Genomic DNA, 25,360 nt, shown 5'->3' on the forward strand with positions numbered 1-25,360 from the left:
ATTTTCTTTTTTTTTTTTAATTTAAAAGCCTATTAAATCATAAATCATTAAACAACGATTTAATGTGACATTTATGCAACAACAATCAACATTAAATACGTGCAATATTATTAAAAATGATAATTATCTTTATGGTTATTCAGATTTGTTACAAAGCTTCATTAAATGTAATTTCTCATCTATATCTAATGGTTTTGCAATTATCGATTTTTACTTTTGTTTCAGTTTTTACTTTCAGATATATTATTATGGGATTTTGTTATTGATTAATATTAAATTTTTCTGTGAGCTGGAAGTAATAATCATTACTCTTTTGCAGTGTAATTATACTTACTAAAATTTATGTAATAAATCAAATTAATGACACATAGCTTTTGTAATCTCAACATTTTTTTTTTACTTGAAATCTTATATCATATATCTGAGTTTATCTGAACTTATTCAATTTATTTTTAAGTTTTGCATTATTTCAGTAATACCAGATTTTATCACGAGTTAAATATAAGGATACCGTATGTTCTTGAATAAAAATTATAACATACTTGGATATAAAGGTAATTTCCATACCTGAAAACATTTCTTTTAATTACTTTGTCATATCGATTTGACTTTAAAAAAATCATTTTTCTGTATGCAATACAAATTTGAAATATTTTTGGTAGACATCGATTATGCAATCCTTTATTTTTCTACAAAGCAAGCAAATGTCTATAAGTGTAACATATGAATAAGAGAAAAATTAGTCATCAATGAAAATATTTAATTGCAGTTAAATAAGTTAAAAATTTTTAATACAATTAAAAAAATGTTCGCTAAAAAAATTTATTATTTGAAGATGAATATGTAACAAATAATCTATACTATTATAAAATTTTTAATAAATTAAAATTGATTGAAAAATTTTCAAATTTAATTACTCCAACTATTTTTCATTCTACACGTCAAGAGGAAAATATTTTTTTCAATCAATAATTATTTATCCTTTTTTAACTTTGAGTAGAATTAAGATTTTTTTAATGAAAATTGTTTAAGTTAGCATTTTGAATAACGCATGCAATTCTGGATGTGTTTCTTTTATATCCCATTTAGAACCTGCAAACAATTATTTCCTGTGTATCCTTCTATCTTAAATAGCAGTCACGAAAGAAACTGTTCAAGAAAGCATTCGAACCGACACCAAATTTTCAATTTACAATATCCGAGTAAATTGTTATCACAATCATAAAACTATCACCCATATGATTTAACTCAAAAATTCAATTACATATAATATCATTGTACTTATATATTTTGTGCAGCATTTTAAATGTAAAACAAGTTTTCATGATCCAAATTTAAATATCATTTCCTCTTTTTCTTGTATTATCCCAATTTTTTTTAAATATATATTTTATATTATTGTAACAATGCATTGCATTGAAATTTCCAAATTTTTTATTATTTCCTTGGATATTCAATCACCTTTATTTCGTCCATTGTTCAAACCTATTCATAATTATACAATTATGAATATGTTTATATAATTCGAATAATTATATAATTCGAAAGCTTACATGCAGAATAACAAAGTAATGTTTCATTAAAATGAATTAAATGAGAGTAATTGTGAATGAGGATCTATTCCATTAAAATGTTTCATTTACACAATAAACAGAACATGTGTAAGGATATTAAAATGACATGACTTTAACCCCCTAAAACGTTTCGATTGGTTTAGGGAAATCAGATTCTCCTAATTCAAAGGAATAGAAATCAATTTAGTTGTTTAAGGTATCCGACTACGTTAAAAACACTGGTTTTCGACCACAATGGCGAATTCTTCTTTTATTATTATTTCTTGTAGTTCAGGCTTTCCTCTTTCCAAAATAGTATTTTCTAGGAAAAGGAAGGTCTGACCTATCATCCAGGAGAATTTTAAACAATTTTTTAGCTAAAATATTTCTTTAACTTCAATTTTCTCAAACTTTAATTTTCATAAAAATTATCCACCGTTAACATGATATCTCAAAAACTAATTGAGGTATTTACATAATAATTTCAGCGTGTGTTTTAAATAATATGGGTAATGAAATGAACCAAAAATTGTAAATTTATGAAAAAAAATGTATATATACGTATATTTTTACCCATAATTTCTTTGCATCTCAAAATGTTTCTTAGATTTTGGTTCATTTCATTAATCATTATATTCTATAACTTGTGTACAAAGAAAAATAGGATTGCTGCATTAAAATTTTGTGTAGAGTGTTAACCGTTTAGGTTAAATTTCATTAAAATTTACTACAAATTTTCCTATTTCTCAAAATATATTATATTTCCAAATAGTTTTTTTGTATATATAGTGTTTATAAGTGACAATACATCTAGAAACCATAAATAGTTTTTAAAAAATCCAATTTTTCAAAAATATTGCTTCGAACGTAGTCGGCTACCTTAATAGTTAATAAATATCACATTTTAATGTTTTAAATTATTTTATTGACGGACTCGTGAGCATTAAATTATACAAACAAGATATAATTCGAAATAAACACAACAAGTGTAATCAAAGCATTTTGAATCGATTAAAGGTTAGACTAATGCAATGAAATCCTTAAAAATAATATGTTGGATAAACCATTTAGTAGCCGTTAGGGGTGACTTAATTATATAAAAAAAATTATATTTCATTTTAAATGTTTAGCAAACAAGATTTGGAAATTAGTATATTCAACTTATATAATGAATTAATCATAGCAAAAGTACTTGTCGTCGAAGATTTTTATTGTTGAAATGAAAAGCAAAATGGATATTTTTTTTTCAAACACACTTAAGTTGTTTAAAAAAAGTTCAAATTTAAACATGGTAAATTCCTTATTTTGCAAACAGAAATATTAAAATACAAATCCTTTATTTATCTTCTATTGTATGCAGTACTAATTTACTCTGTTAAATAACTACGGTTCTTTTTTTTGAAAACTATGTGAATCAAAATAATTTTTTTGTTATTTAAGTGAGAAACTTATTTTAATAGATGCGACTCTACATAGTTTTATTTAAAAGTATTAAAAGCTTTATGTCGTTTTAAAATGGATGGTAAATTTACATAAATTAATAAAATTAAATAGCATATCTGAGTACAAAATTTGTATTATCTGTCTTTTGCATCCAAGACGTTTATGCATCTTATATTACCTATCATTTTCTTTTAACGGAAAATTCGATGTTTGCCTCATAAATCATTACCATTTTCTGACCACTATACATTTATGTTCTTCATTTTCTTGCTCCAAACTCTACAAAAGGAATTTATGATTCAAAACTCAGGTACTTTTCGTTGGGATGGATATATGATATGAGAAGCCCATGAGCAAATGAGATTAAAATAACCTCATACATATTTATGCTGACCCAGCTGGAATATTCTCTACCAATCAATATACATTTCTTGGATAGAAAATTTATTTAGCAGTGTAATCCATTCTATGAATTTCAGTTTGTAGACCCTCTTTTTATGCTGAAAGTGTACACTTCATATAAAAAGAAATGTCTTCTTTGAGTGCTGAGTGTGAAAGAAGAATTTATGAATTGTTTGCTAATGCCCATGCAACCTTTCCTCATATAATACAAATGAAAGACGTTTATCGCTCCTACTAAATTCTGGAATAGATTTGTAGAAAGGTACCAATGGGAAAGACCATCGTTTCGACATTTTTCTTCATTTGTTCGTCAATGTTTTCCTGCTAGAAATTATATGTGGCCATTCAGCAGTTAGTTAAAAAATTCTGCTATTAGTTTTCATTCAGCAGTTTTATGAAAAAATTCTGTAAAATATATAAATTTATATTTTATTATTTTATTTAATAAGATAGATCAATTTTAGTTTAAAAGTTCCAAATACATCAATTATATGAAAATTATCAATGATTTAGAACGTTTTCTTGAAAACTATCATATTTTATCATAAAATATTGGCAATTTCATATGAAGTATATATATTATAAAATTACTTTGTAAGAATTTAGAAGAAATTTCGAAAATATGTAACATTTTTTTTACTCATTGAATTTTAAGTAAAATCCTTTGCACTAAGTTATTGTTGAGGTAATTGTGCCTGTCTTTTATTATTAAATTATGTTGTGAATGTAATAAGAGTTATTTTGTTATATACATAACATAAAATGTAAGACTTTTTATAAATATTTTATGATTTAATTTATTTATTTTATTATTTTTAAAGATATTTTATTATTTAATTTAATAAGATAGATTGAATGTGGCCATTCAGCAGTTAGTTAAAAAATTCTGCTATTAGTTTTCATTAAGCAGTTTAATGAAAAAATTCTGTAAAATATATAAATTTATATTTTATTATTTTATTTAATAATATAGATCAATTTTAGTTTAAAAGTTCCAAATATATCAATTATATGAAAAATATCAATGATTTAGAACGTTTTCTTGAAAACTATCATATTTTAAAATAAAATAATGTCAATTTCATATGAAGAATATATTTTATAAAATTACTTTGTAAGAATTTAAAAGAAATTTCAAAAATATGCAACATTTTTTCACTCATTGAATTTTAAATAAAATCCTTTTTACTAAGTTATTGTTGAAGGAATTTTGTTTGTCTTTTATTATTAACTTATTTTATGTATATAACAAAAGTTTTAAAAAATTGATTATCAGAAGAGGTTTTATTTTCTGCACGATTTATACATTATTTCTTAAAATAAGTAAATTTTTTATGATTAATGTTTACTTATTTAAAACAATTATAAGTTATTCGGAATTCGTATCTCAAGCGAACTAAAGCCTTAGAAGCCATATATGAACAATTTTACTGCATTTTTAGCTTAGCTATATATTTATTTGAAAATATAATCTTAATGTTTATTTCAAATGCTTCCGCAGAACTAAATGATATTCTAAAACTAAACATTTTTAATAAGTATTAGAAGTGAAAGATATAATTTGACATATTTATAATAACACAATCATTTTATACACATGTTCTATATAATTTCCAATCTCCACAGGCATTTAGAATAAAAATGATCAAAATACTTCGAAAGAATAAAAAACTTACATAATTTTCCTTCATTCCTTGAATTATCTTATAAAGGATTCTTTCTCATGATCGGACTAGCTAAGGTAATATAAATTTTGCAATTTGTTTCAATAATAATTATAAAGAAAACTTGCTTTAACTTGATATTGTTGCTGATCAAGTTGCGAAGTTGCTGATAGTTAAGCTGTTATCTGTATGAAATTCAAGAATTGTAGGAAATATGTTATAATTTTAATTAATCATATAAAAAAGTAACTTGCTTTATACCATATATAACACTGCAATCATACATAATAAATGCAGAAATATCATGCAAAATACGCCTATATTATGAAATTCAGTTAGTGACATCCATTTAAAAAATGTATGCAGATGAATAGCTATTTTATTAATTTAGAATCCTGTTTTCTACAAGAAAAGTGCATAAACATATACTTCAAACATATTACAAAAATATGTAATCTGAGAACACTATAAAATGGCAGAGCTTTATTTTTAATGATCAAATTAGATATAATAAAAAAAATTAATTTTTCAAACTTTTAAAATTAACATAATCATATTAGTTATTCAAGACGCTTTTGTTGAATAAACTTTGCTTGAAAAATAGAGTTGGTTTCTCTCATTTTACCTATGATTAAATAGATAACAAATATATTATTTATATAGTCCAATAAGTATATATTATTAAAGACTCCGAAAAGATGTTTATAACTGACCATATAAACGAGCCATTTTATAGATTCTTAATTTAATTTTCAATCATCTCAAATCCATGACAAATCTTTCGTATAATGAGCTGATATATTCATTCTGGCCGCAAACTTAATTTAATATAACTCCAGTTCTCTACGTTTCATATGTAAACATATATTATAAAATCACTGTTGACAAGAAGCTGATCATGCTTAAAACACTTTAGTCTACAATAGAAGTCTCCAATTTAATAGTAAAATAGTGGTAACAAATTTCAATTCAACAAGGCAATAGATGAATGGAATTGAATTCATGGCTTTGTATAGATTATTATAATGTCTCTCCTCGTAAAATTCAAACCATTAAGCTTACTATGGATATTGTTCCATTCATATACCTATGAAGTCTCGCGATTGTCTATTTGTACCATTTAGTTAATTAGTTGTTTTCTATAAATGATTGTATGATAATGATTATCTCGAAGATGAATTTTACATTAAGAAGTTTATTAAATGCAGTGAAGCACATATTGTTCTTGCTTTGGAATAAAACTATAAGTTTTTGCAAAACTTTAAACATTTAAGATACTTTTCTCAAATTTGCACTTCAGATATGTACATATCTTGTAAATTTTTAAAGCTAAATTAGAAAAAAAAATATATGAAAATGGCCACAGGGGTCTTTGAGTCTTAGACTAATGATATTAAACAATAAATCTTATTAACGGTTATTGTTTCATTCGCATACCTATGAAGTTCCACCGTCGTCTATTTGCACCATTTAGTTAATGGATTGTTTGCTGTAGACAATTGTATAATAAGGATTAACTCGGAGAGGAATTTGACACTAAGAAATTGATTAAATCCAGTGAAGCATATATAGTTTTATTTTAAAAGAAGGAAAATCAGATTTTGCAGAAAATTAAACATATAGGAATTTTTTATTTTTATTTTTCTCTTCAGATATGTATAAATTTTGTAAATTTTTAAAGCCAGATTACAAAAAATGTGGAAATGTCCACTGTTGTCCTTGAGTCTGAGACTGTAAGATATAAAACTGTTAAGCTTACTACGGATATTGTTCTATTCACACACACACACAGATATATATATATATATACAAAAGTATTAGAATCAAGTTAATAGGAAAAACAAAAATCACATAAAAATTAAACCAAAAAAATTATTAAAAAAATATAAAAAAAAAGAAAATGAGAAAAAAATAATTAAATATAATTTAATAAACGGGTGGACATATATTGATGACCTACTTTTGATTAACTTCGACAATACTAATATTATTACTAATTGCTATCCAAAAGATTTAATTCTAAAAGATACAAATAAAGATCAACTTGAGGCTACCTTTCTGGATTTAAAAATCGAAATTGCTAATGATAAAACAATAGTTGGTATATACGATAAAAGGGATGATTTCAACTTTAAAATAAGAAAACTATGTAACTACCATTCCAATCTAAACTCTAAAATTTTCAAAAATCTAATTTTCTCACAAGTTAACAGGATCAAAAGGGTTTGCAATAATAAAAATTCTTATATTGAAGCATCAAACATCCTCCTTAAAAATTTAATTAAAAATGAATTTCCTAGAAATTACTGTAATGTCAATTTTTTAATTAAACAAGGTATGGTTTGGGATTAATCCTTTGGCTTAAATAAAAATAGAACTTTCCTTGCATATTGGATAACTCAATAGATGGCGCTGGGAGCCTACCTCTGTTTGCATAATTTACCGTTAATTTTTTTAAAAACAGGGAATCACAATCGATAGTTTAAAGTTTCCTTCACTGTTGGATGGTATGTTCTGGCCTTTTCGTTTTTAATTTTAATTTTAGGGCTAGTTTTTGATTTTATTGTTATTTTTGTTATTGTATTTTTACTTTGTTGTGGTTATTTTCTTCTAATTTGTTATTTTGTATTTCCTTTCTGTTAAAATGGTATATCTCTTGAGCATAATTTCAGGGGATTTTCGGGTCACGAGGAATCATTATTAGACAATGTCTGTATGTCCTCACAGAAAAAATTCCTTTCTTTGAATCCCTGCCTGAGGGTGACCCTTGAAAAAGTCTTCAGGCCGGATTCTTTTTTTATATATATTTTTTTAATAATTTTTTTGGTTTAATTTTTATGTGATTTTTGTTTTTCCTATTAACTTGATTCTAATACTTTTGTATCAATTCATCTGTGTTTTAGAAGTAGTTGCAATTGCGCTCTCTAAATACTATGAAGTATATATATATATATATATATATATATATATATATATATATATATATATATATATATATATATATATATATATATATATATATATATATATAAAGAAAATTAGTGTTCAGTGTTTATAAACCATTCTGCGTTGTACACTTTTCATCCATCTTCTAGGTTGATAATCTACAAGTAATCTAAAATTTGTTTACAATCATTAAATTGGAATGAATTTTTTAGTGATTTTGCAATAATATAGAGAAAATATCTATAATTTGATTAAAATTCCAAAATATTCCACGCTTAACTTATTAAAAATTTAATGAAGCAAGCAGCCAATTTTTTGTCAGTCCGCAACAAAAAGAAATAGATGTATTGGTGACCTTTTATAATAGCCATAAGAAAAATATTAATTTACTTAATAGCAAAACCGTGACACCAACAAGTAGAGATAAAATCAAAATCTGTTATACCATATGTTCCTTCTATATGTTGTTTATATAACTTATTCAACATTAAATGATGCAGTGTGTAAATTTTTATGCTAGTCAGTAACAACAATAACAAAAAAATGTATTGATGATTTTCTGTAACATCCTCAAGGAAAATATTAATTCACTTAATAACAAAAATGCCACTCAAACAAGTAGTGATAGAATTGAAATTTCTTACACCATATGCTCCTTAAATAAATTATCCACATAACTTATACAAAAATTTAATGTCGAAATGTGGCATTTTTTATGCAAGCCCACAACAAATAGCAACAAACATGTTGGATCATCAGTATCATTCGTAAGATAAATATTAATTGACTAAACATAAAAACTGTTACGCCAATAGATAGAGATGGAATGGAAACTCTTTCACCATATGTTCCTTCCATTGTTCATAATAGAAAGGATAAGTTATGAAAATACTATAGAACAATAGTCAACAACTGTACTGATTACTTTAAATTGTGAGAAAGTACATTCTAAATGAAATTAAATATTCTTGTATTTTTCTGCATTGAACAATAAGGAAAATTTAATAGACTTCACTTGTTTTTGAAAACGCATTTTAATTCTTTCAATGTTGAGAGATGATGCAAGATATGTTCTATCCTAAGCTTTAAAAACAATTGTTTGAGTTCAATGTAAGCTAAGTCATGAGTAAAGTTATTTTAAACTCAAAATCTATAAATACCACAATATCTTCTCTTTAAATAATATTATTTTCCACAAGTTCTATTTTCGTCCGGTGTTTAATGGCAGGTTATTATTTCCTTGAATTTTGTCATAAGTATAGTCTCAGATAGTTTTTATTCAAAATATCTTCTTAAAAGAATGACGTTAGTTATTTGTCTCTTTTAAATAATACGGCACAAAGCAGTAATTTTCATCTTTCTTTCAAAGAATTGCGTGCAAATTTTCTGCATTGACATTTAGTTGGTGGAAAGCAGAAAATTTATTAAGGAAATAGATATTAAGTTATTTAAGAAAGTAAACTTTAAAATGTTTTCCTAACTTAAACGCCATATTTTTCTCCCTTTTTGATAAAATATATGCATTCAAAATTAGTTGTTATTTATATGCAGTTTATTTATAAAATCAAAAGTGTAAAGACGATTTTTAAAAATATCGATATTGTTGAACAGAGAATATAAATAGTTCCTTCGTTTCAAATTAATATCTAAATGCCACCTTCCGAGCTTTAATAATATCTTGATTATCATTTAAGGTTACACATTTATTTTTTATTTATAGAAATCTTTACTTTATTTTCTTTATTTCATTTTAATACTAATAATATTTTATAAAATTATTACTTTAGAATCAATTTGCTGTCCTCAAGTGGTCTTTATTAATTTTAAGTTGCACAAAATTTAAAAAAATAATAATAAAAGAAGAAATTCATATAATTTTAGCTATTTCTTAAGAAACTTGTAATTTTAATTGGTATATTATGCAAAATGAAAACAAAATTAAGTCTTAAAAATGTTGTATAATTTATAAATTCAAATAATTAATTGTAAAAGTTACAGAAATTAATTTCCAATATTGTTTTTTGTTAACATGCCAAATTTGATACAATTTTTTTACACAAAATGCTTAATATAACGTAAATTTCATATATATATATATATATATTATAATAACTTTCCTCGGTTTGATTCTCAAAAGATTGAAAAAAGTGTTTTACATGACATAAAACAATTTAATTGGTTAAACAGACTGGAAAAGTAATCAAACTACTTATGCAATAAAACTTTTGTGCATTCTGAAATGTATTTGATGATTCGTTGAATGGTTAAAATAAATAAAATGAAAAAAAAAAAGCAAAAAAAAAAAAACATTAACATGAAAGCAATTAATTGAAGAGAGTGAATTGAATAAACAAACCAAAAATACATTACTTTAAACAGTTTATGAAAAGTCCTAATTGGAAAGATCCTTGAAAAAAATTTTAAACTTTCTCGAATAAAAACAGCAAACATGTTTTTTACTTATGGCAGAAAAAATTGCAACTCGAACTTCTTTTAATGTGCTTATAAGATTTTCTTTTCTTTCCGTTTAAATCAGATTCTACTACCTTATCCTTCTACTTTAATCTAAGATTCTGTATTATTCCTTTTAATTTGTGCATGAAAAAAGTTTTACATAAATTTAAGAGTAATTTCGTTTATGTAACAACTTCAGTATTCTTAAGAGTTTCTTTTGAACTTTATTAACTGAAGCATACCAAGCGATTGCATTATTTCCATAAGATTAAGCACTTAGTTATGTTGATATATCTTCTCTATCAATGTTCAAGGGAATTTAATTTAATTTACCTACCTAAACTATCTATCAATGACTGCATTGTAATCTAAGGTATTAGAAGATAAAAATTGTTTGCTTGCAGATTAAATATCGCCATTCTTTCTTGAAGCAACTAAATTATTAGGCCAAAGATAATTACCATAAACAATACCATTCAGTTCCAAGAACCTGAATGGTATTTGCATGCACACAATGGATGCTGTATATTCATAAATACGGAATAAGAGATAATGAAATAAAATACGGAAGTAAGTTTTCAATAGGCTGTTTAACACTTGCTTGAAGTAACATATTATAGAGTTACGAATCTCATTGTATATTTCAATGGTATTTCCTTCTCATTTTAATATTTTATTATTCATCTAGAAACTTGGATCATTTTCTGAAAGTCATTAATATATTTCTCAGGACAGTAATTCTCAGCATCACGGGCTGCTGTTGATTTTTTTTTTGGCCTTATAAAGAAATATAGTTTGATTAAAAAAGATATTCGAAGAACCAAGTATGATATAAAAATTTCAATATGTTAAAGCTTTGAAGTAAGTATTTAATGCTTTTTTTGGAATGTTTCGCAAAATTTCCCTTTCTTATAGTTATTTCATTAATGCCTATTTAATAAAAAGAATATGCAATGAAAAAAATAATCTCTTATCATAAAGCAGTAACTAAACAATAAGTTGTTCAGATAGATAATAGACTTCATTGGTCAATAAAATTATATTCATCACTTTCATATATTATTTTGGGACGTAGAAAAAACTGAATCTATGTCCTTGAACCTATTATATTTGTGTTAAATCAAATTAATGTTTAAAAAAAATGTTAAAGAATTAGCAAACATGCATTTCATATTATATGAAATCAAAATTTTAAATGAGATTTGTGTAACTGAATATTTAAAGGCTGTGTGTGTGTGTGTGTGTGTGTGTGTGTGTGTGTGTGTGTGTGTGTGTGTGTGTGTGTGTGTGTGCGTGCGGAACTTCATTTTCAGCTGGAACGTATCTTCATTCTAACATTCTTTCACAAAATCAACAATTTATTTAGACTATCGTCTGAAAATGAATAAAATAGAATTGATATATTTGATATATTTTCCTCGGATCACAGAATATAAAATTTTTGCTTAAATTTTAAAAACATCGCATACATCGAAAACATAAAATAGTTGATTTAAGATAGATACCACACTAAACTGACAATAAAAAAAACTACACCAAAAACAATTAGCATCATTTTCGATACGAATTAATAATTCACAATACGCAAGTCAGTCAACGTATTTTTAAATCCATGAACACATATGTCAAAATCAAATTGCTGTTTGAAGGATTTGGTCCAACATTTGATACATTTTTGCAACTCTGATAATAAAACCATGTTTGAAAGTAGAACCAATTAGCTATTAGCATTTATGAATTACCGCGTTCATGCGAAGATGCATGGAAAATGGGACAAAAACATATTCTGATGATACATTTGTTTCAAAATGTTATAGATATTCATAGTTCAGAGAAAAAAATATCATACCAAAATTAATCTAAATAAGAAGATGCGTTATTTTATGGTCTTATTCAGAGAGATTTAGAGAAAGTCGTAATTCTAAACATGTTATTTTGATCTTGAAACGATTTGAAGTCGAAGATCTCAAATAGAAATTTCTGAAAATAAAGGTATTTTTTGCTCTATATCTAATGTTCAATGAATAACGACGAAGATCACATTTTTAGATTTCTTTTAATTAGGGCTCTCTTAAATTCTTTGCTTTTGCCTCACCATTTTAATTTATAAACATATTTTTGTGTTCTAAATTTTTACTGTAAACGCAAATGAATGTAAAGAGAGAAAAAGATGAAGTGTTCGCTATTTACTGAAAATGAATTTCGTTGTAATAGAATATGAAATTTCAAAATGATTTTCTCACTTATTTTTGTTAGCTAATATTTATAAATGAGTAAGATAAAGTCATTTCGTTATTTTATAAATCTTCAATTTTCTTCTCTTAGGCCAAACATATATTAAAAGTACAATTAAAAAACAAAATATTCTAATTAAGATTATAGAAGCTATTCTGTGTCAAATTCTAGATAAATATCCTAATCTTTCAATATAAAAAATTATTCATATAACATAAAACTCATCTTAGATGCATTTGAAAAATGATTTTTTCCCTTAAAATGGATGTGAACCAGATATTTATTACTTAAGGTACAGTTAGTAATAAAATTAATTTTCATTAATAATTACTTAATTTCAATAGAGGGTTACGTAGAAAGACATAATGTTGATTCAATCGCTTGATTAATTACCGAACGCCTGCACAAGACGTATCGAAGGAATGAAATAAAGAAGATAAAATAATATATTTAATTAAAAATAGTTCATGTACTCTAAACCTTGGAAATGAAAATTCCTTTGAACAACAATGAATGTTATATCACAGACATTCCATAATTTATTTTTATTTCACTATATACCAAAAATGTTTATTCGCTGAAAACTCTTCCTCTTCATTCTGACGTGGAATACTTGTGAAAATACAGAATTCTTCTGGAATAACAACATTCTAAGAAATTTTCGTTTTCATAATTAAATAGAGTTTTCCTAAAAATATTATAAGGAATACGTTATTTCGATTTAAACCCTATTACATTTTATTTCAGATTCTTGAAATATAGGATTACAATGAATATAAAGGTTATACAAAACCCTCACATTGCTATTTATGTACAACAAAATGTTTCCGTATTTTTAAAATTTAATTGAAACCATTTTGCAACATAAAATGAAGAAAATATGGACTCGTTTATTAAGTATAAGTTTTTATTAACAAAAAAAATCTATATATTTTCAAGAAATACTTTAAGATATTTTAGATAAGTATTTCCATATATTCTTTTTGTTCTTAGAGAATGTGTCATAAGGAAATCTTAAGAAATAGAGATTTTGCTAAGCATTTGTTGTTACACAAATGCTTATTAATTATTGGAATGCTCAAATTTCACCATACAATGTAAAAAATTATGTAAAACTTAACCCTGCTTTCAAAAATCAGAAATGCATTTTAAACAAGATGTTTTGTATTTCTCCAATTTTGTGCGTGGAGTTCAGACACATTCTGTAATGTATTGAAAAATCCACCGTGTATTAAATAATAATATTTAATGCACCCATTTAAAGACAAGTCATTCATTTGCGAGGAAGCTAAGTCGATTAGAAATAAGCTGATTAAGTTATAAAACTAAGTACATGGCATAAGAAGATAGTATAGAATTTTATTTATGCATGTAAAATTGTATTCATATTTTTAATAGAATTCAAACTTTCTGTCTCAAAAACAGAAAATTATTTCGATAACTATCTTAAATATTTAAAAAGACGGGAAATGGTATATTGTTATAAAATAAAATATTTTTTTTAAATGAACTGTTTTATTTCATATAGGAGAATTAAGTGAGTCAACAATGAATTGTATTAAAGATAAGTAGATTAAAATGAGGAAGTAAATTACAAAAATAGATAGGTTGACTAAGTTGATAGAATAAAAAATCCAATTTATATACGCCAAATAACATTTATATTAAAAATTAAATTGAAGTGTTTTTTGCCTAATTCAGATAATCATTATGAGAGTTCCATCGAAACTTTGAAAGAAATAATATTACACATATCAATATTAAACATTTTTGTTTAATGGTAACTCACTTATTAACTTGATCATTGCAATGTTTAGAAAGAAAATGACTCAGCGAAAAATGCTTGCTTTTATGTATTTTTATTAAATACGTTTATTTTAGGAGCATATTTATGTGGACAATTTTCTTATGCATTCATTGTGTATATAGTATCCATTTTTCCCTTATGTTTCCATACTCTCATATACAGTGTGATCAATAAATAACAGGAGGTGTTCGGAACCTTGTAGCGTGTTATGTACTGGACAAAATATAACAAAATTTGGCCAACATACACATTAAAGTATGCGGTTTCGATTTATCAAGAAAAATATTTAGTACCAAAAAACGCCGATACGAAAAATTTTGTCGCTGCAAGCGCATAATGTGTGGAAAAAGAATACATAAGTGCCAATGATAAATAGCAACACATCAAATACCAATGAAAAATGCTTATTATAGCAATTTACAAATTTGGCTCAAGGTGACCACCAATTTGAGTTTTCAATAATGTATGCGGTACACGAGGTTTTCAACAATGGCTAGCATCATATCGGCATTCATTCGTCTGGCATGTAACGTTATTTGATCTTTTAAAGTAGGAATGTCAGGAACATGTTCTTGATATACAGCGCCCTTCAAGTAAACCAGAACGTCCCACATCAGAAATTGCCAAGATTCAGATCAGTGTCATCAGTTAATGGCTGTTATCTCACACGGATAAAATTTCAGGATCTTACAGAATATCTTCTACATCTAAATTCCCGCAACCCTTTCCATTATCTTCTATGCTATCACAAATTATCCATATAAGCAAATTATATAATAAAGTTTTCGATCACAGTGCCAAAATTTCCCCCTATCAGCGTTTTTTAGTACTGTTTTTTTTTCTTGATAAATCGAAGCCGCATACTTTAATGTGTGTGGCTGCCAAATTTTGTTATATTTCGTCCAGTCCATAACACTCTACAGGGCTCCGAACACCTCCTGTTATTTCTTGATCACCCTTTATATATGCACTCTTCTTTCCCTGCAAAATTCATATTTAAAACCTAGGAATTAAACGGTGAAAATAGTATATTTATAATACTGCTATTTAAAAGCATACAAAAGGGAGCGGTCACCCCAGAACTTTCTGACATGTCCATTGATAAAGATGTTGTCCCAGAGAACGCTTTGAATGGCTGCTTGCAATAATAATTAAATATTACCCCTTAATGTGAATTCAGCTTTTTTTATTTATTCAGCAGTGTTAACCTTGGCGTATTTTTGGCAATTAATTCTGATGTGGGTTTAATATAGTAACAAGAAATGGAATTTGGGCGATAGACACATTTTTCAAAACCGAATGAAGCCGAAATTTGACACAAAAGTCACAAAATTCTATGCAAAATTTAATTATTTAAGTCACTGCGTTTTTGAGTTATCGCGTTTATATGTTTCTAAAGGTACAGACAGACAAATGATCAACATCTTGTTGGATCTGGCTCGAAATACTGTAGAAGCTAAATCTATGCGCATAATTGTATCTATCTATCTTTCTTCGTTTTGTCGTTATCATGTTAACTTATATTTCAATAGTACAGGCATATTTCCTGTGACGGGATTTTGTACAACTTTTGATAGAAAACTACAAATTTGGTATAATGACTGTATACTGAATTTCATACGTCTATTTCAAAGCGCTTTAGAATTATCTTCGTCGCAGACAGACCAATGGATATTTTTTTAAAAATGTGTTTTTTGAATTCAAGGTGATCAAAAACATCAATATTTATCAAAATCTCTTGTATAATTTTTTTAACGATTACAACACTTTCTCTCTCTCTCTCTCTCTCTCTCTCTCTCTATATATATATATATATATATATATATATATATATATATATATATATTAAATAATGCATTTTTAAAAGCAATATTTGATTTTGAGTACTTTTGCAAATCATTTCGTTAGAAAAAAATTGTGTTTCATAACAAAACTTAGAGATGCACTTAAATGCTTACTCAATGGTAATGTCTAAGCTTCAAATTAAAAGAAAAAAAAATCAATTTAAACCTAAAAGAGTCTAGACGGCATTCTTTAAATTGCTAGAAAAGAGAATTGTCGGAAGGAAAAGTGCTGACTGGTACGAAAACAATCATCGGTTCCTTTGTATAAAACAAGAAAGTAGGGATGGTCGATAGAGATGGTCTAATATGTTATCGGTCTAAAACTTTATACCCTGAATTTAAAAGAAAAGGCGAAGCCATTATTTTTCAGCCCCACTTCTACTCCCTGTTCTTTTATTTCCTTCATTCTCTTTTCTACACCATTGGAAATGCGAAACCACTTAAATGATGAACCCGATAAGGATACGCGTCAAGTTGCGGTTGCAAATTTACAGGAGACTGAACCTCGGATGAATGCGTTTATTTAAACTCGCTGTGAAGGAACTTATATTACTCTGCCTTTCGGAATAAAATGAGTGTGTTCTATTTCAAGTGAATTCAATTTTATCTCCATTTGAGATCTGGGTTTTATGATAAAATGAGGTTTAAAAGACTTTCAAGATCTTAGGGAAATGGGTGACAAATTCGAAATGGCATCGAAGCTGAGATTTCAGATTTTGTATTTTGGACATTTTTTATATTAAGAGAAAAAGTCCCATTTCAAATTTTGGCCTCGTTTCAGCAATTTTTAAATTTATTTTTAATTCGAAAAAATAAAAAGAAGGTCTTATCAGAACAGTTATTTCCGATTTATATTCTTATTTGAGAAATATATTTTGACATGCTTATAAAATGTCATTTTAAACAAGTGATGTAGATATTGATATAAAATAGTTTGAAGACATGAAGGCGCAAATTTATATTGAAACATCTGCGCTCTGACAGTAATTTAATGAGGGTATTATGCATCTTAGCATCTTTCAAAAGTTTTTGTCAAAGTCCGTAAATCCTGATTAAGAGATTTTATAAATAAATAAAATGCATCTTGTAAAATACTGGTTAAATTGAATAAATAAATTTTAGTTAATTTCAAACTCAGGAATAAGCATTTTCAATTTGGAAATTCTGCATCATTTACAAAATTTTGCTACCAGCATCATTAGATCATTAGTTTAATCAATACATCAAAGAGCTTATCAGTTTTCTGATAAATTTGGATGCAAGATAATAATTATTTTAATTTCAGTATATAAAATTTTCAAAGAATTCATCCAATATATATATATATATATATATATATATATATATATATATATATATATATATATATATATATATATATATATATATATTTGTGTGTGTGTGTGTGTTTCTCTAATCGTAATGTTTAGACTATTTAGAGGTTAAATGTTTTTGATTTTCATTATCATAAGCATTAAAATGTTCCTGGATAGTCACTTTAACACATTTTATTGGAGCTGTTATACCCTATACCTTAGGTGACTACGAAAAGCGCAATATGGTTGTTTTGGATATAAAATTAATTCTAATAAATACTATATTTATTAGATATATCAAGATGCCAAATCCTAAAGATTTATAAAAAAGTACTCAAGAATTATTTTTCAATAAAAATTAGCTTATTGATTCAAATTATTTTAATTTCAAATCATTGCATTGTTCCCAGAGTTTTAATTTATTAAATGATTATTAATCAAGTTAATTAAAAATTAAATTTATTTTATCAAATAACTAATTGAACATAATTTCTTAAACCAGTTCACATTTTTTAAGATTATTTTAGAATTCATTAATAGAAAATATGATCTTTTATGAGATTTAATACTATTGGTTTTATCTGACTTAGACTTACCTTTTTCTTTTGCAGGGCCTGCCAAAGTGCTTGAATGTAAAGCCACCTGTTTGCTTCTGCCTTTACTATTTACAGCATATACAACAAGGATGAAAGATTCTTTCGGCGGCAAGGAACAGACAATGAAATTTGGAGAACTCCTCGAAGTTAAGTTCGCTATGAATTTATCGGAGTCTGTGTTCATAACTTCTAGTTGAAATATCTGTTGTAGCCCGCCATCTTCTCCACTTTCGCAGTCCAAATAAATGCAGTCGGATGTTCTGTTGGTTACCTGGCAGTTTTGTGGTTCTTCAGGGACTCCTGTAAAAGATTAATACGGAATGAACATTTATCAAAATTACTTTAATATATATCTACGTAGTGTAATGCAGTAGAAGTTACAACCATTGAATTGTTCTTTTTTCTACAGAATTGTACTTTTCTCTGCAGAATTGTACAATAAGTCTCTGTTTAACAAAATGACGACTTGAAAAACTCCTAAAATTACAAAACTGCATCATATCTCTATAATCTATGTAGCTCCTATTCGTTTTGGTGAACATGTAAGTGGGTTTTATTTAGAAGAAAAGAAATTTACTGAAAGACACTTATAACAAAATGCATAATTAAAAATTAAATTGCTAACAGAAAAATGTAGAGTGCCTACGATACCATAAAAATTTAATAAATGGGAGTGGTTGTATAAGATATATATATATATAAAATTCAAAAGTTTACAGCCGAATAATCACTCATTACTTATTACAGAATGGCAAGAATCAAAATAAAACAAGTCATTTTATCAACATTTCAGTCTTTATCAATAAATGATTTATATAAGCTTTTAACTCAGTTCTTTGCTAATTAAAGAAGCAGCGAATACTATTAGAAATGCTCTGGATAGGTCTCATTGTGTTTCCAAAAACTCCATTAATTCATAGGATACAATATTTAAAACAAATTAAGAAATCGGGATTTGGGAACATTTCATACCAGCATGTTTTCAATGAAAACACATTGTTAATTTATTAGATAATTGATTAAATTATTCTCTTCTGTTATACAAATAATATTGAATTCGAAAAAAAAAACTGACTTCAAGAATAAATAATAATTACAAAAAATAATTTAAAGTTTAAAAATTAGTAAATAGTTTAAATAAAAGATTATTATTTATTTAAGGATAGCGAAAGTTTAGAAAAAAATTCTTTTACATTGTTTATTTTTTTTAAATTATATTACCAACTTAAATTTAATTATTGTTCCTTCAACATTTTGCATAAAATTGATGTTTTACAATAACTACTTTAGATTTTGTATAACTAATTTAAATATCGATAGTAATTTGCGTTGGGACTGTAGTCTATCTTAGTCCGCATTTCTGTCAATTAGAGAATACAGAAACAATCAAAAATCGGTTCATAAAGAGAAAAGATTATTTTCTTTTTTGACAGAAATAACAAAAAATAAAATTGTTTTTTTAAGAAGATAATGGTCATGCTAAACAGAGATAATCATACACTGGAACTTACTGGTTTTATATAAAGTGATAAAAAAATTCCGTTTGCAAATGGATAGTGAGTTTAGCAATATTGATATATGTTTGTACAATTTGTAATATCTTTACTATTTTTTCTAATATCAACAGTAAATGATGCTATCAGTAGTACGGCTTTCTATTATTTTTTTCATCAATGAATATGATAAATCGTGAATCTATGCCAAATAATTATACAGTGTCTTTCATTTGTATGAAATTAATTAATATCATTAGTTTCATTATTATCATTACATATTCACTTGATTGAAAATAAACTTTGCTAATTTTGCCTCTTTTTTTACGACAAATAAATTCGTACTTACCCTAATAAAAAGCACTATATACTTAATCAATGGATTTTCTCACTAATAATAATAATACAATGCAATAAATTATTTCGACGCTTATGGCAACATATATTTATTTGACCTGTATATTTTCTGGTTATGCTTACCACAAAGCAACTCATTTAGCCCTAGTGATAAACAATATAGCCGATAAATTTATAGGTTTCTCCGCGGTTAATAATATAACTTGATAAGCCCTTCCATTGCTCCTGGTAAAACCCTTTCATTATTATTTAGCAAATAAATGAATATATTTGTTTTATAGAGAATTAATCCGTATTTTTTAGATAAATTATTATAATTTTAACAGATTTTCTGTATTCACTGTTAGAATTACCATCTTTAATGCCTGCTTATCCGTTATTTAATTTCAATCTAATGCCTAATATATGTTTATTAGTCATGATTCACGCAACAATGTAATTTTAGGAAAAAAAATTGCTAGAGATTTTAAAAATATGTTGTATAAGTAAACTAACTCCTGTTTTTGTATTATATGCATGGATATTTAACAGATTTAATTCTCTTGACATCAAAAGACAATTGATAAGAAACAGTTTAATCGAAATTCTAATTAACGTTCTATCTAGGGATTGCAATACCGGACCAAAATTTCAATACCGGTATTCGGTATTTTTTTAAATCTTAATACCGGGATACCGGTTTTAATACCGGTATTAGAAATTTTGGAAAAAGAAAGAAAACACAGGTGTTTCTTTGTTTTATTTGCCAGTTTTGTTAGAGAGTGTAAATGTCACAAAAAATAATTTATAACTTATAAATTATAACAGTATATAATCACAAAAAAGTAAAGAAACATTTTATTTATTTAAATCACAAAAAAAGTGTAAATATCACTATTCAGTCTGTGGTACTTTTACAAAGTTTTGAAATGTGATCTTAAACAATATAATCATCAATTGTACTGTCATTAAGCCTGAAAAGTAATTTTGTGTAAAAATAACCAGCTGTCGAAAACGCTCTTTCGGCATCTACGCTAGTTGGTGGTACTGTTAGTAATGCGCGATATACTTTTTCCAAGTATTTACCTCTAAAACCCTAATCTTCAAACAAATCGATTTCTCGTCGGATGGTTTTGGATATATCTGATTTCTGTATTGTACTTTGGTTCGTTGAAATGTTTTTATTTATCGCTAATTCTAATTTTTGTTCAAGTGGCAATTCCTTTTCACTATCGACATTAGTGACATCATAATCTTCGATAATTGAACCGAATTCTTCTGAATGTGGATAGGTTTGTGGGTAAAAAATTTTAAGAAAATTTACTCTAACCTTAATCAGATTTGAATTGGTTCTTTTCTTTTCTTCTTTTTCATTTTTAAAATCATTATAATTATGTAAATACCATAAGACATTTTCTATTTCGGTATGCCTATCTTCTGTGGGATTTTTCAATGAAATATATAATTCTTCAGATAGGGATGTGTGCTGTTCTTTCAGTGACTGCAACATGAAATTTATTGTTGCTTTACCTGTTAATAAATTATAATCTCTTCGACATAATGCCTCAATAGTCAGTTTTATTGTATGTAGAGCTGATATAGTTCTGGATATTAAGTCGAATTCACTATCTGAAAAATTAATTTACAGGTTTAAGTCGATTATTGCTTTTTGGATCGGATTTCTCAGTTTCAAAAATCTCTCCATCATTAGGAGTAAATTGTTCCAACGTATTTTAGAATCTAATATTAACATATATTCTGTTTTATTTTCAATTAGTATATATTTTAGTAATATATCCTTTTTATAGGGGAACGTTTAAATATCTTAACAATGTTTCGAACATTATAAATTATAGGAAGCAATTCTTGATAGGTTAATATTTCATCCTCATTAGCAATATCTTCTTCAACAATTACATTGTCATTATCTTCATTGTCAATATCACTCTCACTCTTACTCTCTTCAAAGTTGGAATCCGAAATTTCTATATCCACAGTATTTGAATTCATCTGTTCTTCATTTTTTTGGTATAATACATCTATTACTACTAATTGAATTCCATGTGCATAGCACAACTGCTGATTGGCACCAATCAACTTTCCAACTTTTTTCATAATTGTTGCCCCATCAGTCGTTATGGATACAATATTTTCTTTCAGGGATAATCCATGTTTCGCTAATTTAGATTTAAGCGATTAATTGGCTAATTAATTTCGCCCGTTAGGGAGACATAAAAATAAAAACGTATATTATTTTGCTATATTCGCGATACCTGAACATATAGTGGAGGCAATTTTAAAAATTTCTAATAAATACCGAAAAACCGGTATTTAAACTTGTGAATACCTGTATTACGAAATTGTACAAATGGCTCAAAATACCGGTATTCGGTATCCCGGTATACCGGTATTGCAATCCCTAGTTCTATCTTCGCAATACTGTCAATTACCTTTATTTTTTTTTATACAAAATGCACATATAATGAACAGAATTTTCCTGCCATGGCTTTCAGCAGTTGGAAAAATCACGCAATTAAATATTTAATGAAACAATGAAAACAACTCAAATTTATTTGAAAGAATTGAAAGCAAAAATCAGAAAAATATTGTTTTGCCATTAAATTAGATTCGTTATTCATTTATTCATTTTCAAATTCGCACTGGCATAAAAATATTTTCGTGCCATATATTTTAGAAGTTATCGAGGATAAACTCTAAAATATTTCTGAATATTACGTAATTTAAAATAATAAATAAAATTTCAAGAAAAAGAATCGCTTATCAAATCCATTTCTGTTAACCATGGTAAGTTTGAGTCAAATTTGGAATCTCTAAACTAAATGGTCTTGTATGCAAAGCTCTAAAAGGGTCATGATGATTTAGACTAAATTGTTTTCAAATAATGACCACATTTTTTTTTCATTTTAAATAACTGACTATCGAAAGTGTTTCGAAAATGGTAGGTTAACAATAATTAATTATTGATAAATAAAGAAATCATCCAAATGACATAATTTTGTCATCATTTGTTCGGGGAGTCCTTATTTTAATTTTCATTCTGTAAAATATTTTTTTGGGCGGATAAATTAATTTTAGAAATACACATCCATATTCATTTTAGGATTTGAATGAGAATTAAATTATCTTATGATTGCTAACTCATGCAATCGATATACATATAAAACGCTAACATCCGTCATACAAAAAATAGCTCTTATGTATGTCACTCCTCCAAATGTAAACAAATCGCAGTACGAATGTTCCAGACTTTTTCATTGTATAATTTTACAACTGCATTTAATTAAATACTTCCATAATTAACAGAGCTGCTAAATATTATTATTATATTAATATCTGGAGACGGTTCTTCGTGTCACCAAAATTATGATTCAATCAGAGGAAAGAGGATCTAAATGCTATCAAAAAATAGGCGCCAAATAGAAATTGAAACGACATGAAAACGACGTAAGCTTTTATAATTGATAATTGCAGTGACTGATGACAATATCGTCCAAAAATATTACTTCCAAAAAATGGTTTTGCATTACCTTTATGTTAAAAAAAAATCCATTTTAACGATATAAATTTCATTTCTGTAATTTTTCTTTATTTTTAATAGATTTTATGTAATTTAATACACATTATATTACAATGTTTTTAGTATTATAAATTTCGAACTTATCCGTCAAAACATTCAGTTGCGTGTTTTTACCAATATTAAAATTTTAGATTAAAAAAACTGCCTCCTCTCTGCTTTAACTTCGAAAAACAATTATCACTTTTTCTTTTATTTCAAAGAATATACACTTTTTAATCCTCTCCCGATAATTGTAGTAAACTGATTCAATTAAATTCATGCTTTTCAATCGTATCGTATAGCAAAGTGAAAGCTTAAAAAGTATATTATATATTATTCGTTTAATAGCTTAAAAAGTTAAACCTCCAGTTGCGTATCCCGCGATTTCTAGGGTTGGCAATCAATCCATTTTCAGTTGCATCCTGCGTTTTTCGCAGTTTAGAGTGTTTATTTTTAAGATTACAGATTTTTATTATATTGTTATCGTGTACCATATAGTATCAATTCACATTATTTGAAAAATGTTTGAACTTATTTGCAAACATTGCATCTAAATAGTGATTTTTAAAGAATTACGCAGTCAGAGTAAATAATTAGGGCGAACAAGTTGATCGCCCCAGGCAGTTAATATAAACGAAAATCGCAATATAATGCACTGAAGAATTTTCAGCTGCTTAAAGAAAGTGAAATATTATTTAATCTGAAATCCTAATTATAAATTTGCAAAAAAAAAAAAAAAAAAAAAAAAAAAATCTAAAATATTCTAAATTTCAGCTATATTTACCTCTTTGAAATTACCATAGTTTGCAACAATTCTCATCCAAATATCCCAAATTTTGCTGTTTTACATTTCTTCTCTCGAATCAAATGATAGTGCTGAATTTAAATATGATATTATATGGAAATAAAATAGGATCTAAATAACTTAGAACTTTTGCTTGAAACTAGAAGCCAACGCGTCATATGAAAAGCAGAAGTCAAAACAAATCACCCAAACTCTATGGATGTCCGCATTAGAAAATAGAATCCGGCGACCTCTGGAAAGGTTGATATTAGCGAGAAGCATTGAAGATGGATTATTCATTTCAGGTCGGATGTTAATGAGAAATAACAAAAGAACTGAAGATAAGCGGATAGGAACTAGCTATTCGTATTCCGGCAGTTCCAGTGAAAAGGCTATTGTTGACATCCTGAGCTCGAGGGATCAGTAAATCCCATTACCCCGTTCCCTTTCCTACTGCTGTCCATGACTGCCCATTGACATTTAAAAGTATTAATGAAAGTAATTGCATATTTTCGAGGAAAGATAATAGTGATGTGTATTCTGAGTGGAACTGGGATAAGTTAGCTTTGAGTCTGATGTCAAATAAACCAAAATTAGTATACAGATTTGAATTTGATTTTGAAACTATTTATTTGCAGAATCACATTTCGAAACATAAGTTGGATATTTAGACTACGTGTTGTGGGTACTAAGTAGGTAGTACATGCTAGTTTTATCTTTAATGAAGATTTTTCTTATTTTTTCTTTTATGGGAACTGAAAGAAATATATCATAATATGATATATATATTTTCATAATATATAAGATTTATTATCCTTATTTTCTTCATGGTAATTGCTTCTGTTGGAGTCCAGTGTATTTAAGTCTATTTCGCATTTATCACCTGTACTGCCAAATTTATTAGGTTCTA

The 25,360-nt window shown here is 26.5% G+C and overlaps 1 protein-coding gene across 1 annotated transcript in view; it reads right to left on the reverse strand.

The window, feature by feature from the left end:
- The window catches only part of LOC129984935 (nephrin-like), a 106,486-nt gene that overhangs the window by 24,783 nt on the left and 56,343 nt on the right, over window positions 1–25,360 (reverse strand). The window contains exon 6 of the mRNA XM_056094881.1: window positions 18,261–18,560. Within this exon, the coding sequence (XP_055950856.1) occupies window positions 18,261–18,560 (300 nt within the window). The remainder of the gene's footprint in view (window positions 1–18,260; window positions 18,561–25,360) is intronic.

Source organism: Argiope bruennichi, chromosome 9 (assembly GCF_947563725.1).
Source record: "Argiope bruennichi chromosome 9, qqArgBrue1.1, whole genome shotgun sequence".
Classification (NCBI taxonomy): Eukaryota; Metazoa; Arthropoda; class Arachnida; order Araneae; family Araneidae; genus Argiope; species Argiope bruennichi.